This window comes from Ursus americanus, chromosome 16 (assembly GCF_024610735.1).
Source record: "Ursus americanus isolate L20-20 chromosome 16, mUrsAme1.1.p, whole genome shotgun sequence".
Lineage (NCBI taxonomy): Eukaryota > Metazoa > Chordata > Mammalia > Carnivora > Ursidae > Ursus > Ursus americanus.
The window spans coordinates 47,770,927-47,787,011 of NC_142142.1; the positions used below are offsets into that span (position 1 = coordinate 47,770,927).

At 48.7% G+C, this 16,085-nt stretch overlaps 1 protein-coding gene across 2 annotated transcripts in view; it reads right to left on the reverse strand.

Annotated features, from left to right (window-relative positions):
• Nucleotides 1-1,786: 1,786 nt before the first annotated feature.
• GRIK4 (glutamate ionotropic receptor kainate type subunit 4) overlaps nt 1,787-16,085 on the reverse strand; it is a 418,395-nt gene continuing 404,096 nt past the window's right edge. For both annotated transcript variants that reach the window (XM_045797991.2, XM_087868360.1), the window contains 2 exons: nt 6,162-6,280; nt 1,787-2,595 (listed from right to left, as the gene is read on the reverse strand). In XM_045797991.2, the coding sequence (XP_045653947.2) occupies nt 2,239-2,595; nt 6,162-6,280 (476 nt within the window). In that variant the 3' untranslated portion in view covers nt 1,787-2,238. The remainder of the gene's footprint in view (nt 2,596-6,161; nt 6,281-16,085) is intronic.

Consider the following 16,085-nt stretch of genomic DNA (forward strand, 5'->3'; position numbering starts at 1 on the left):
ATTCATGGGGACATTTATTTCACTAATCCATTAAAAAAAGTTTGCTATTGATCAAGATATCCTGCTCATAAAAACGAGTTTTTAAAAAAAACAACCCTTCCCGCCCCCAGTGTGATCTGACAGTAGAGACCACATGGCTGGAAGCAAGGAATGGAGCTGTGGGTTGGAACAGCGTGGCACCATTTGGGTCTGTGGTCAGGCGGCCTTCGGTGCCCTTCCCACCAAATCCACGAGACTCGAGGCAAGGTTGAAAAAAATACTCGAGTCCTCTCAGAGCTTGCCATCATTGGATGGTTAAAGAGGAAAAGGGAAAAAAAAAAAGATTCAAATTCATGAGACAGAAGGTCAGCCTAGGACAAAACTGGCACCCTTAATGGGAATCATCAGGGTCCCATTTGGCCTCCAGGATGGCAGTTCTAACTAACTGGCCTGGCACACAGATGTTGAACTACCCACATGGTAAAAAAAAACATGGAATTAAGCTCATCAGCTTCCAAAGATGTCTTTATTTTAGTACATTCAGAACAGAAACGTGAGGACAATTCGATTCAAGGTGGTGGTGGTGGTGGAGGTGGTGGTAGGGGCTGTAAAATTTCTCTCTCCCTCTGAATTTTCTAAGTTTACAATCAGAAATTGCATAGAATTTGTTTTCCATCAGAAAATGAAAACTCTCTGCATGAAAGTTCCAACTAGTGGAGCCAAGCAAAGGTCACGCAGCGGCTGGGAAGCCTCACCCCTCCCATCAGCCGAGTGCGCTGGACCCTGCAAACATTTCACAAGTACAGCGGTAACTAGCAGCCATCTGAGAGCCTGGAAAGAATCAGTAACTCTGATTTCAGAGATGGAAGAGAAGTCAAACACTTAAACTCACGCAAGGGGACTTCTGCCCAAGCTGAGGTTAGGGCTTAAGGGTCCCCAGTTCCCAGGGCTATGTATCAGCTGTGAGACTCCACCTGTCTCCTAGGAACCTGGCAAGTGCTTGATTACTTCAGGTTTTTCCCTTTAATAAATACAGCACGCACTCACACACATGCCTGCACCCAGGTCTCACATCTAGGAGAAATCACCCAATCCGTGACGGCCTTGGGGGTCTGGCTTCATAGGCAGCTACTGAGTTTGGTTAAAAAGATATGCCCATTAACAAAGGATGCACCATACCAACAGGGTGGCCCCGCCCCCTCCTCCCCTGTGACTAGCACATTCCATCTGAAGCCAAGGCCAGGGTATGGGAAAAGTGTGTCACCCCACTCTGCTCCTTAAGCAAGGCCCCAGGACACCTCGTGCATTCTGCTCTCCTCCCCTGTCTCTCTTGTTGAGGGATCACAGTCACAAAAGACCAAATCAAACCCAGTGATAGTGAAAGTCAGAAAGAGAAAGAGAAAGAGAAGACACAGTAACCCCTGAAATCCCAGGCATTTCAAGGTCTCTCTGAGGAAACTACGAGTTGATTGGATTTTGGCATTTACAAAATTACTTTAATGGACTTTTGAGACTCTCCACCTTATTCTTCCCAAGACCCTTCTCCTACGCTCTCTGGCACCCCCAACCCCCACCCAGAAAAGAGAGGTCGGCACCTGAAATCCGACGCACTGGCCGCTCCACGTCCTAAAATTTAGGAGAAAGAAACGGATTATTTAGACTTCCATTTCCTAACCCAGCCTCCCCCTCCAAAAAACAAAAACAAAAAACCACCCCCAAACAAATGGCTAGAATTAAGAAGACAACAAAGAAGAAAAGTGGGGTGGGGGGTGCAGAAAGGGGAAACAAAAGAACACTAACGAAAATGTACAAATCCAGAAAAGAAAAACTTCCCTGTTGAGTTTAATTTGTTTTCCTGTAAGAACTAGACCCAGGGTACAATGGCCCCTTCCTAGGGGAAATTCCACTGATGATGCCACCAATTCTCTGGACAGGTCTGGGCAGGGACCCCCACCCCAGACTCTGTAATTCTGGCGGGAGGGAAAGGCCCACTGGGAGAAGATGGGTCCTTGGGGTCGGGAGGGAGGGCGTCCCCTCGCCACTGGGGTGCAACGTCTCTGGGTGGCCCCAGCTCCCAGACCCCCGTGCTGGCTCTGGCTGGGGCGGCAGGCTCTGCGCTCTTTGGGGCAAGTTCCTGGATCCGGGCTCCGACGAGAAGCGTGGACGCTGTGCAAGGCCGGCTGCCCGCGGAGCGCGGCGCCCCCCCGGCCGGCCCTCGGGCCTCCCCAGCCGGCCTGCACGTGTTCGGCGCCCCCGGGGCTACTCGGGCTCGCTGCTGTTGGTGGTCTTCTCCCACTCCAGGCTCTCCTCGCTGCGGGCTGGAGACGGCCGCGCCCGCAGGCCCTGGAACCTGCGGCACTCGGGGCAGACGCGAATGTGTGTGCAGCCGCGGGCCACCAGGGCGGCCTCCTGGGCCAGTCTCTGTGCCAGCTGGTCGGGCTCCCCGGCCCCGCACAGCTTGCCATTGCTGAGCGTGGCCGTCCCCCGTGGCCGGCGCTCCTCGGGGATGGGGGGCCGGGGAGGAGGCAGCCCGGCGCGCCGCCGGCGGGGATGGGCACTGTCCTGACATAGGATGATGCTGCGCAGCTCGGTCACCATCTCCTGGCAGACGGACACCTGGGGGGAAGGAGGAGGTCACAGCCCAACCTCTCAGAACCAGCCCCTGCGCATCGCTGGCGCATTTGTTCTGGTAGGGGTGCTGGGGGGCAGTGTCTCAGAATCACATAATCTTAGATACAGATATATTGGGAAGACCTTGCAATCCACCCCCTCATTCCACCTCCCACTTAGCATTGGAACGCCCTCCATACCATAGAGCTCAATAGCCCTGCCAGCGGGTGGTCCAGTCTTTGGACACTTCTAGAGAGGACGTCCTCACCATGTTGGGGAGAGAGCCCATGAAACGGGGCTTCCTTCTACGGACTTCACAATTCGTCTCTCTGAAAATGTCCCCATCCATCCCAGTGAAATGTGTAACTTGAAGCCTACTAAATAAATAGCCCCTCTTCTGCAGGTCAGTCTTGGAAGTCCTTGAAAAAGCCACGTCTCCATGCACATTGTGCTCTCAGGCTTAAGCCTCTCATTCTTTGGGTCAACTGGTTATAACTAGAGCTAAGGCTCTCTACAACAACAGAAGCAACAGCAACCACCACCCCGATAGGTCCACAGTCTCCTGATACGAAACCCCTGGGTCCAGCTATATTTCAGAATAGTTTAGATTTTAGAGAGGTAATACAACACACATGTAATATACTATCTATCACACCCAGTGGGGTCCAGGGCAGACCGTATATTCAAGCACATTGAAAGTTGTTAAGAGAGTAAAGCCTGAGAGTTCTCATCACAAGGAAAAAATGGGTTTTCCTTTTTTCTTTCTCTTCTTTTTATTGTATCTCTATGAGATGACGGATGTTAGCTGAACCTACTGTGGTGATCATTTCACAACAGCGGTAAATCAGACCATCATCCTGTATGCCTTAAACTTACACAGTAATGTATGTCAATTACTTATCAATGAAACTGGAAAAGAGCACATTAGCATTTCTGTAGCAAATGTATTTACCTTTACACTGAATGGGATAAAGACCATAAACATTAACGTTAGCCCTGGACCCGTGCAAGTTTTGTTGCCAAATGTACTTTGCATCAAATTTATAAAAAATTTGGAACTCTCCAAGCTTTTAAGGTTTCAGAATTGTGGGTGAAGAATCATGAACCTGCACGGCTGCTACCTCTACTATACCCATTTCACAGATGTGGAAAGAGAGGCTCAGAGAAGTTATATGCCTTGTGAAAAATCACTCGACTCATCAATAGCTGACCCAGAATTTGAACCTAAACTTATTTACTCCAAATCACACGTATGCTCTGTTATGTTCTCCACTCTGCACTGGAAAGGACACTTCCTGGATGGTGATAGGAGAAGAAACCTGCTCTCTCCAGTCTTCGAGTTCTATCAACGGAACAATTGTTCTACCAGAGCCAAACAGCTAATGGAGCCTTTACTCTTCATTTTAGCTCTTGGAAGTCCTCACTGAATTTTTCAAGATACATCTAGACGGTGCTTGAGCTCTTGAGAATAACCAAACATGCACAGATCCTCTACTTGAAGTGGCTTCAGAGAAGTCATATCACCTAATGGGTTATGGTCCATTTTGACCTGTTACTAAATATCAGAGACTCTGGGCACGTCCCTTAACGTCTCTGTGCTTCCAGTAATAACTGCAACAGCTAAAACAAGAGCACCTGCCAAATCTATTACATGTGACAAGACATACAATTACTGGCTGTCAACTATGTATCAAGCACTGTGCTTTGCATGGAAATTCAGAGAGAGAGGACATAGTCCTGATTCTAGGCAGTGCAATGATTAGTAGGGAGGCTGATACAAAAATAATTGCAACACAGTGTATAAGTGCTTGATGCACAGGTTGCAATGGTGTTAAAAAGAGGAGGAATGATCAACTCCTCTTGTCCAGGGAAGAAGGCAGGAGAACTGGGGAAACTTTCATAGGGAAAGGAACACCTGAATTGCTTCTTATGGAGTAAATAAGTAGCACCACTATTTTAGGAGTGGACAAAGGGGGAAAGCCAGTAAAGCTGGAGGGAGAAGTAGGAGGGGAACCAAGAAAGCTTGGTGTCAGGCAAAGCAAGGGAGGAGAGAGCTTCTGGAAGGAACTGTCCACTTCGTGAAGGGCACACTGAGGTGCAATAAAGCCCACTGGGTTCTCTTTGGCTTCGTCCAATGGGAGGGGTTAGACCTCTTAGCAATGACCTTTCAGTGCCGGGGTGGGGAGGAGCCAGACTGCCCTGCACTGAGGACTGGATGGGAGGTCAGGAAATGGAGACAGCCGAATCCCCTTGGTTTGGAGGAGGGGAAGGATAGTGCAAGAGCAATAGTAACACTGCTATTATTTTATAGCTTTTTGTTGAAAAGCCCAGCACGGAGCCCAACATGGGGCCTGAACTCACAACCTGAGCTGAGATCAAGAGTCAGATGCTTAACAGACTGAACCACACAGGTGCCCCAATACTACTACTATTTTAAAACAGAGGATAAACTTGAGCATAATTTTAGATGTTGGGGACAGAGCAGGAAGCAAACATAAAGGGAAGAAAAAGGAAAGTCCTCGAGTAGTGGGAAGTGGGATGAAGACAGAGACAAAGAAATGCCCAGAAGCATCTGCTGTGGTGCAAAGGCGGGGTGGGGGGAGGGCTTTAGCTGTGGGTAAAGTGTTCAGTGGGGGTTTTAAATTGGGGCTAGCCATTCCTGACTCCGTGGGGGTGGGTGGGAGATAAAATTCACCTTTATGCATGAAGGGGCAAAGGGATGGGAGGAGTGGGTGATGGTTTGGAAGTCCTAGTGGATATGGGAAGGAGTTCGAGCACGGCAAAGAACAAGGTCTAGAAGGCAGTGCTATACCGAGGCCCCGCCTGAGGCTGGACTTCACAGATGGAGGGGCGCGTGTTCACCCCTGTTTCTCCAGCATCAATTAAGGGAGGAGGCTTACAATGATCCAGAATTCAGAGATGGAGAGAGAAGCTAATGCATTTTAAAAACTGAATAATGGCATCAGCATGTAAGGACCGGTGCCCCTTCTCTAAGATAGAATGGAGACAGAATGGGATAACGTCTTCTCCCTTCTATTCAGACTTCTCAGTCGGTGTGAAATTTATATGAACCCAGTTTCTAAGCCACAGGTTCAGGAATTAAATGGATTCAAAATCCCTGAGAAGGAAGATGTACTTCTCGGCCCTACGTGAATTGGGATCTCTCTACACATCTTTACCGGTAAGGCGAAAACATACCGAAGACAGAACCAACGTCCTCACCTCCACTGGTATCCTGGTACTTCGGCCTGTTTTTCTTTGCCACACTACATCTTAAATTACAGGTGTGTAAGACTTTGCTGTGTGTACAACACTCATCATGTATTTATCGGCTGGGCTGTTTTGGAAAAGATTCTGAAGCTCAGGGGTTAAGTATACTTTCCTTGCATAACTGGTACGTGATGAAGCATCGACCCAGACCTCTTGCCTGTGGGACGGGGATTGTCTCCGCCACACTGTCCCATCGGCGCTCCACCCCCTTATGGGATCTCCTAGGTTTTGTCTGAAGTGACTTTTGCAGGTGCGCGAGCCCGTCTGCCAACACTGTAAGTCGTACCCGTTTGAAGATTTACCTCCGTAGTTTCCGAGTGTCGGAGAGTCCATAAAAACTCCAACATAGCCATAAAAATGGCCACGATTAAGCCGCAAATAAGAACCACAAAGATTCCACCAATATTCTCCATTCCCAGACCTATAAGAAAGTGAGAACACACACAAAATAACGTAAGAGGGCTACAAGACGGAATCGCTCCACCACAATGCTGAAAGTCATCAACCAACCAGAACTTGAGTCTTGTAGATGCTTTATACACATCTTCCTCGCAGGAGACAGAATTACTCTTTTGGGGAAAAAAAGTGTGGCATAGCTGGAGAAGAAGAGGGGAGGATCTCATTGCAAAAGGAAGAAACCGGTGAGAAGCCTCCAAAAGGCCTTCTGGGGGTGGGAGGTGAGGGTCATTTTAAGGAAATGGTCAGGGGTGCCTGGATGGTGCCGTCAGTTCAGCGTCTCACTCTTGGTTTCGGCTCAGGTCATGATTTCAGGGTCGTGAGATTGAGCCCCACGCTGGGCTCTGTGCTCAGCACAGAGTCTCCTGGGGACCGTTTGTCCCTCACCCTCTGCCCCTCTCCTGATCACTCATTCTCTCTCTCTCTCTCAAATAAATAAATAAAATGTTTTTGTTTTTTGTTTTTTTTTAAAGAAAAGGGTCTATGAAAATTTGAGTTAGCCTCCAGAGACATGATACCAAAATACCTACAAATTCTAGATGTTTCATAAAAAATTTAGTCAATCTTTACAATGCTGGGTTTGCTGGATAGAAAGCAGGTGTTTCAACCAAGCTATGGATAGAAAAAAATCCATTTATGTATCTGTGTCAACAGGTTACTCCAATACTTATTGAGACAGTAAGAACGTTTTTTTCGCTCCCGACCAGCAGTTGCCATCAGAACCACATGGGAAGCTTGTTCAAGATATAGATTCCTTGTCCTGCACCAGACCTCTTGAATCCGCATCTCTGGAGGTGGGGCCCAGGAATCAGCATTTGAAAATACATTTCACAGGTGATTCTTTTCCAGCTAGACCTAAAATTAGTTTGCAGATCAGTATTTTTAGAAGCAATGTGCACGACGAAGTTCCTTGAAGTCAGGCACAATTTCTAGTTGTATCCTCACTACCGAGCGTGATACCTGGCAGATAGCAGATACTCAGTAAACATTTGTAGGGTTTCATGGTTGTTTCATTTCCACGGTGTCAAACATTGAGTTTAGCTATTCGCTGGATGTTTTATTTGGTACCAGAGAATCCCAAACTTTAGGGGAGTGGCATAAGTCCATGAGACCCTGATTCAACAGGGGCCACAATCGTAAATCAAGAAGCATCTTTTATCCAGGAAAATGCGCAAGAGGGTAGCTTACGCGCTGTGCTATTCCAGAATGCTTGCACGTTTGGGCTGTCTGCGTAATCCGTGGGACACGGAGCTCTGTCAGCGTGAGGGAAACCCAGCCTCACGTTCCACCACGAGACGAGCTTAGTTCAGGAAGAGAAACCTGACACTGCCTTCTGCATCTTGGAGAGCTAGAAAACTAGCCGCACCTCGCCATGTCAAGATGCCTCGCGTTTCCTCTCACAAAGCCTCGAGTGAATGTCTGTCGCATTTCTGTTTTGTTTTGACAATAGCCCAGCCCAGTGCAGTGCGGCCTACGCCAATCGTCCGCTACCGTGGCTCCCATCACGAATACAGCCAAAGGGCTCTGCGCGGTGCTCTGCAGGCCCCCGCGGCTGACTTTTGAGAACCTGTGCAGAAATGGATCCTCTCTTTTGAATAACCCAAAACAGGGGGATATTTAAAAACTCAATTCTAAGGGAAGGCATATAGCATTTGGAGTAGATTTCTACTTTCCGGGAGGAAGGTACTTGGGGTTCATTTGAACACCTGCCCCTCTAACCTGGGATCATTTGGACAGAAAGTTTCTGACTAGGGGAACATCGGGAACCACGTGAATGGGGCAGACAGCAAGGACACCTGAGGAAGAAGTGTGCACAGAGGACCTGGCTGGGGTGCTCTGGCCCCTGCTCCAGCAGCAGGTGCGTGGGTATTGGGGTGTGCATCTGAGCATCACGGATGAACTCGATTCTCCAGCTGTGGGGAAGGCTGCATGGAGGCCTCAGTGAAGGGGCAGTGACCACCGTGATAGCAAGGAGGCCCACCTGTTCGGGTAAACGGACTCCCCAGGTGACTGTGCAGGTAATATAAGACTCTCTGATCACTTTGGGATGGTTCTGCCTGATACAGAAAAAAAAAAAAAAAGACTAGGATCCCCCTGAAAGGCCTCAACCTCCCCTCCTGTTTCTGCAGAGGGGAAGGCCCCTGCGGCGGGGCCAATTTTGCCATTTGGGCTCTAGCTGCTTCCCCTGCCTGTCTCAGCACCACCCCGGCCCTCCTGACTCTCTTCTTCACCCTGACTCTCCCTCGGCACATGCGCTTACTCACATGCCTCCCTTCTCAGGGAGAAAATAAGAAGCCCTCCTTCCCCTTCCAACTCTGCCTAGTGAACACCCCTTCTCTCTCCTTGCTTCCCCGGCCAAGCTTTTTGAAACAGTTGTCTCTATCAGAACTATTTTAAGACATTTTAAAGCCCTTAAGACACGTACATTTGGAGGCCCCATCTCACATAAAAGTAAAAGAAAATGCACCCACATCTTATGTTAAATGCATTTTAAAAATTTTGCTTGTGATGTGACTGAGTAGCAAGCAACAGTTAATTTGTAACTGGCTGTGATTTCTCAGCAATCATTGTGCCTACAAGGGAATGTTTGCAAAATGAGAAAAGTCGAACCAAAAAAATTGTTTCTAAATGTAATGAAGTTTTTATGAATATTAAATTTAAAAATTAATGAAGTCGAAACAATGTTACATTTTGGAGATATTTAATTAAACACGTCTTAATTTAATTTTGCAGTTTCTTCTTTGCATTTTGAAGCTAATAAATTTTTTCAGGCCTCAAACATAATTTTGGATGCCTGAAAAGCTTTTAGGCCAGAGGTAGCTGAAGAAGAAAATGGTTCTATCTGAATTCACTTTTGTTTTTCCTATTCCCTCATCACCCCATGCAATTCTGTCTTGCACCCCTAAAGCCATCCACACCAAGGTCACCAATGAACATTATGTTGCTAACCTATTGGAAATTTTCCAGTCCTGATCTTAAGTGACCTCTTGTAGCACTTGGCATTGCCAACCACACCCCCTTCTTGGCTTTTTATAAAGACATTGCTCTCTTGCAACCTTCTCACGCCTTTGCTTGCTCTAAGGCCCATTCTCTCCTCATTTCCCTGAATCTGGTCCCCTGCTTCTCCCTCCTGTGCTGGCTAGTACCATGTCCTGCTGATTCTGTCTCCACCTACTTCTCAATTTCTCACCCTTCCCTCTTTCCCTGCTACTACTTTCCTAGTTCATGTTCAGGCCCCCACCGTCTCTTGCTTGGACAGTTCAGCAGCCTCGGAAATGAGTCCCTGCTTGCGGCTGTATAACTCGATTCTACCCTCCACGAAGCTTGCCTGAGTGATCTTTCCAAAATGCAAAATCTAACTGCGACATAGCTGTAGTAACTATTCATAGTTCCCAGCACACAGCGCTGTTGTCCGTACCCCCTGTACCTTTATTCCTTTAAGCACCTCTGCCTGGAGCTTACCGCAGCCCCCCAGACACACACTGGGCTAGCCTTAACCTTTCCTTTAAGGCTTTGCTGAGTGGTCACTTCCTCCAGGCTGCCGTCTCTGATCTCACCTGGCTCTGTTAGTTATACCACTTTGGTGTTTCACTGCCAATGCGCTCTGAATCATTCTAACATTGCATCAAATGATACCCTATTTTGATCTGCTATCTCTGGATTTCCCACGAGACTGTGAGTTCCTTGAGGGGAAGATCCAGTCTCGTTCAACTCCGTAACCCCACAATCATGGTGCCTGGCCCCTAATCGGGACCCAATAAATGTTTGTGGAAAGAATGAACAGAAAGTAAGAGGATAAAGACATCTTCTATGTAGAAGCCTGCATTATCCAAAGCTTTGGATCCATACTGTGAAATATAGTCATTCCTAATTAAATTTCGTTTGAAATAATAGTAAAGTGTGACAGCCCTTGTCGGGTGCGCGCAGCCTGGTCACAGAGGCAGATGGCCCAGACTGCGCAGAGTGGCTGGCCAAGGGGGGATGGAACACTGACATGGGCTAATCCACGACATGGACCCACAATATGGGGCCCCAGCAGGTGCAAGGGCACGGGGGAGGGTTATACACAGACAGGTGATCAGGGCTGGGCCAAGTTTGATGAGATCAGGGAAAGCTTCTCGGAGGAGCTGAGGTTTTAACAGGATGCGGGGTAGAAAGCATGCGTCACTGAAACACCCCCAGGTCTTGCTTTCCCAGCTTCTCGTGTTTCAGGGCCCGCATGTTAATCACGGCTGTTAGCAGCAAGCGTGCCGATTCCTGGCTGGGCGGCCTCCCCGCCCAGGAGCAAGGCTTGTATGCCACGGGTGCCTTTAGGAACTTATTGGAAAGTGGAAGCAAGAATAGATTGCTGGCAGAGTCAGAGTGAGAAACAGATGGAGAGGGAGCAGGCAGCGAGCGCTAGGAGAGCACAGCGCTTCTACTTAACACTGCCATCCGTCGCTCTCCTAAAGTCAAATGCCTTCCGCAGCACGCAGCCTCTCCTCGGGCACGGACACCCTCCAGTCTGACCACAGGCCTCGACGCGCTCACAGGCGCCTCGGCCCCTGCAAGGGGGGAGCCGGCTAATCACTGCCCCCTTCCCTTCTTCGACTGGACCACCCAGGAGCCACCTAGACAGCTGGCTTTCAGACCGAGAGTCTCTCTTGACACATGAGTCTCAGAGCCTCAGCTATGCCCCAGCAGTAAGACCCTATCAACTGAAACAGAACCGAATTCCCCCCGCAAACTCTTGGTTGGTTAAACACCGACTCTGGTGTCACTCCTAGCTCGTCCACAAATACAAGTTATGGTGGACAAATGCAAACAAACAACTTTCCTTGTCTCTAGAACTATGGAGGGGAACGGCAACGTCAAGGGAGTACCTCTGAACAGATCTGAATCTCCACCCACGGAGCCTTCAGTTCTGACCTGAAAGTAATCACTTTTCGGATTCAGGTGCCTTACTCCCCTTGCACACCTCCCGGAACACTGTGGAAAGTTGCATCTGAGATGCGGGGGTGCTGCTTTTGAACAAGGACAGGGTAGGTCTAGCCTGGGAGGCAAAGAGGCAGAGGCCACAGGAGCCACAGAGCTAGATACAGAGAGAAAAGAGACTGGCGCCATGATCCCGTCCAGGGAGAATGTATTTGTTCTTGGACGTTGGTCAACAAATCTTTCTTGAGAAGCTTCCGTGCGCTGAGCATTACGGTGTGTGCTGAGACCTGTGCAGCATTCTCCACTGAAAACACTTGACAAGCACATGAATTCTTTGACCAAAATGACTTTCGAGCACTTTCTAGTTCAGAGTCACATTCACCTACCTCCATGCAAATATATTAATTGGTCCCATCTCCCCGGCCTTATTTACTGTAAATAGCAACTTCTCGAGACCACGTGTGAGCTGACCTGTATGACCTTCCCAGGACATACGAAGTGACTTGTCAGGTTTGCATGGCCAGGGACGGGAAGAGCAAGCAGGCCATTTACTCTTCCCGTGACATTCATGGACTAGACCTAGCAGAGTCCCGGGACGCTGATGGAAGGAAAGCAGGCAAACAGACACCACGTAGAAGACGGATGGAAGAGGCATCTGATAAATTTTGCAATTTGTCAAAACACAAGCTTGGGAGAGGCGCTTTACAATTCATCAAAATACGAGCTCAAGCGCCTCGTTTTTAAAAACATTTGCTATCTCATTTGATTATCATTAAAAACACTGTAAAGAAGGCTCACTGTCGGCATCTTACAGTGAAAGAAACAGGAATTCAGGAACAGTTAAGTGGCCCAAATTCTCACAGCTGAGATGCGAAATCTAGAGAAATCTCACCACCCCGCTAACATTCTTTATAAAAATAAAGCTGACCTTTATGACTGCTACCTAGGAGCAAGGTTACCAGAGTTGGTAACTTGCCCAAGGTCCCAGGACCAGCGGCAAGTGCAAGATCCGAACTGAAGCCAGAGCCTTCGTCCCCACCCCTACCCCACACGGCCTCTCCCTGGAGCGAGGCTTCCTCCTGCTACAGGGGTGGGATGACAGAACTCGACCCCACACTCTGACGACTGAATTCATTCCTGGGACCTCTCCTCCCACCCAGAGTGACCGGGAAAGAGGGTCCTATGCATGGGCGATGCGTTCCACTTCTAAGATTTCCTTCTCTCCTCGACAACGTTACATCAAACATTTGAATTGATGCTTCATTGACTTCACCTTAGCCTAGTAACCACACAAAGTTGGGCTGCAGACCTTATAGGTGCTGACCTCCTTTGGCGCAGACACACTGGGCCACCATTTGCCTCTGTTCCTGACCGTGCTACCTGGCATCCCCCTTGGGAGTTCCTCCGTCTCTCAGCAATCCATCTGATTTGATTAGGGAGAAGCTTCCTCGGCAAGCATCTCTCCGAGACACTATCTAAACTCCCATATTCGGGTTTCCAGTCTTGGCTCTCTCCAGAGAAACCAAAGAACTGGGATAGTCAGGCTGGGCCCCCTGAGAAGAAAGAGGAAAACAGCCCCAGATTCCAGCCCCGACCCATCCCTCACCCCACTCTCGCTAAGATGTCTCACACTTTCATTCCCGCTGTGCCAGAGAGCAAACTTCCTGCTCTCTAAGTATTTTGTGAGTCAATACCACTGGCCTCTTTTCCATCCTTGAAAGGGGACCCTGATTTTCACAGCCTGGTGGTGTATTTATGTTCCTTTGAAGCCCAATTGTGAGCTTGTGTTTTTTGAGATAAAGGTATTTAATTTCCTTGGAATTTACCGACTACCTTTTGGTCCAACAATCGTTCTGCAAAGCCATCAGTAACCCAATCCCCTTGAATTGGGGTGCCGGCATTTGTGAGTGGCTAACGGAGATTTCTTTTTATAGGGGCTGAGTGAGAGAATAAATAAAATAAGTGTTTTTGAAAAGAAAGGGCAGAAGAGAATGAAAGAGCTTGGAATCAAGCCTTCCATACACTCTGTCATTTCATTTTTTAGCTGCAGACGAAGGTAGGTGGTCATTGAGCTCCAGGCAGGGAAAGGAATCGGGGAGGTACGGTGAAGGGGTAATGTGGTTCTCACCAGAGCTGAGGGAGGCCTGGCAAAAAGACTCAGGCTTGGTGGCATCAACCCAATGTTAGGGTTCTTCTCTGGAACTTGGCAGTGACGTTTGAGCTGTAATACTGGATTAGAAGTAGGGTGCATCCGATCCTTTTCTTTGACATTTCTCGCATTTTAATAGGATAACAAAGTGGAGAAGGATTATGTTAGCTACTGCACGCTGATGCACGCTGCACAGTGTTTTCCTCGACTTACGATGGCGTTACGTCCCAATAAACGCATTGTCAGTTGAAAATATAAGTGGAAAACATGATGGCTTAGACTCGCCCACCTGAGACGTGCTCGGGACACTGACATTAGCCTAGGGTTGGGCGATGTCATCTCACACAAAGTCTAGTTTGTAACAAAGTGCTGAACATCTCCTGTAATTGATTGAACACTGTCTTGAAAGCGAACGCTGGAACGGCTATACGGGTACGGAAGGGCTGTCAGTGTATCGATTTTGACCCTGGTGATCTCGGGGTGACTGGGAGCTCTGCTGCTGCCCGCATCCCAGGAGAGGGTCATCCTGCACATCGCTAGCCTGGGAAAAGGTCCAAACCCCAAGTTCCAAGTACACTGTATACTCAATGCGTCCTGCTTGCGCACCATCGTAGAATCGAAAAACTGCAAATCAAACCGTCGTCGGTCAGGGACCCGCTGTACTTGAAAGCCAAGTGCCTACAGCCACTGTCCGTGTCAGAAGCCTCTAACACAAGGACCTTCCTCACAGTTCCCTTCACCTCCATCCCTCTCTGCCAGCTCCAGTCTCCTTCTTCCTTGAGGCACAGGTGAAGGCCAACGGACTCACATCACGAAAAGAAAGATCACCCAGGAGCTGCTCTGGAAAGCAGATTAACACGACTGCCCTTTGTTCGGGTTGAGACGCAAGGAAAAAAAAAAGTTCCTGTGGCTCCATTCCTGGCAACCATTTAAAGACTTAAAGGAAGAGATCTTTCGGGTCATGCTGGTCCTGTTCTTCTGACCCAGGAGGGGCTCCCTGGAGCAGGAAGTTATATTCCGTGAAGTCTGCTGCTGACTTGCCGGGCCAGGCCAGGCGATGGTGCCTCGGTTCCAGGCTAGTACTTCTTGCTTGGCTTGGAGGAGGTCACGCGGACTTTCGCTTGGCTAGGAAGCCCTTCAGCCTCTCTGAGTCACGTCTGCTTGGGCTTCGGCCACGGCAGAAATGGGGCCACTCCATTACATGGGCACGAGCTGCCGTGGCTGGGATGGGAGCCGAAGCCCTGGCTCTTCTGGAGATTCGCACAGCATCTCGCAGACAGGGCCCTTTGGATGTACTGATACAGCTCACCCTTTCCTTCCAAAGGGGGGCTGCACAGGGGCAAGTTGGCATGGGCCAGTTGAGAGAACCCGAGCATCTCCTGAAGCATTTGGGACAAGGGCAGGGTGACCTCGCTCTTTATTTTCCCCTTTTCATCTGCTCCATTCTCTTCTCTGTGCTAGGGAACATTTGGTCCCCAAGTGCAGAGTGGAGCCTCCTGTTATGACTTCCCCAACTTCCCAGGGAGCCCGTGTGCCTCCCTGTGTGCCTCCCCTCTCCATCTTTCCTGAACTCTGCCGTCAGGTCAGTCTTCCTCAGCCTCTGTGGACTAGGGAAGGGTTTCCAAAGCCAACCACTTGGCAAAAATTCTCACTTAAGTTTTCTATAAACTACCCAATGTCTATCCCAAGCTCCCATTTCCAGCTGATTGCCAAAAACACAGACTTCTCCGTCGTTTTGGGTTTAAATTCAGCTAAATGCAGTGTTTTCTCTGCTCCCACTTCACCCCTGGATGTATTTCAGGTCCGAGGATAGGAAGGAGATGATGTGTCATGGGAGTGGGTTAGGTATCTGTTCTTAGTGCTGGATTCCACTGAGATTTCCAGTGTCTATGGGGCCTAGGAAAATGCAGGTCTGTCACTAGGCCCTCCTGCCCTGGGTCCCCATGTCCCATCTCTCATGCCCCCTCTTCACCATAGCATGACACATATTTCTGGGACTTCCCAAACTCTGGGAGCAAGCAAAAATCTCTTTACCTTTTAGAATCCCCAACTAATCTAGGAGTTCTATCTGCTACTGTCTTGTGTCCCAGCAGGACACAAAGCTCCTTCTAGGAGACCCTCCACATTCTAATAAATCCTTTTCCTGCTCAGAAGCTCCCTGTCCCAGCCAGGGTGTTATTTTATTTTATTTTTTTATCTGGTTTGCAGACTGGGTGACCTGGGTCTTCTATTATTTTTCTACTCTCTAACTTCTAGTGCCAGTTTCATGCCAAGCTCCTTTTAGGTATTAGCCTTCTGTATTGCAAAAATACTCTTCTGGCAAATCAAAAACTTTGACTTCTAAGAACACCATCTCTGCTGAGTTGTAAGACCATTGGAACTTAAAGTCAATAATTTGATTCTTTGTTCCTCCCAAGGCAAGGACTGTCCCCTGAGATGATGAATGCCAGTGACAGCTCAGAATTCCATCCCCGGCACCTGCTTTCATCATACCCCGTCTTAGCCCAGCACCTCTGAAGTCTGGAGCCGATACTCTCAAACCGAGTCCAGGGTGCCAAGGCATTGGCAGTGCCTTGGGATGCTTATGGAGCATCTTCTGGGACACTAATTTTCCTTAGAGTTGAGGTGGAAAAAGCATTTTTACATTAAATAAACATGCCTATGTTACGTTGGAAGCTGCAAAATTCATGGGTTTTTAGGATAAAAC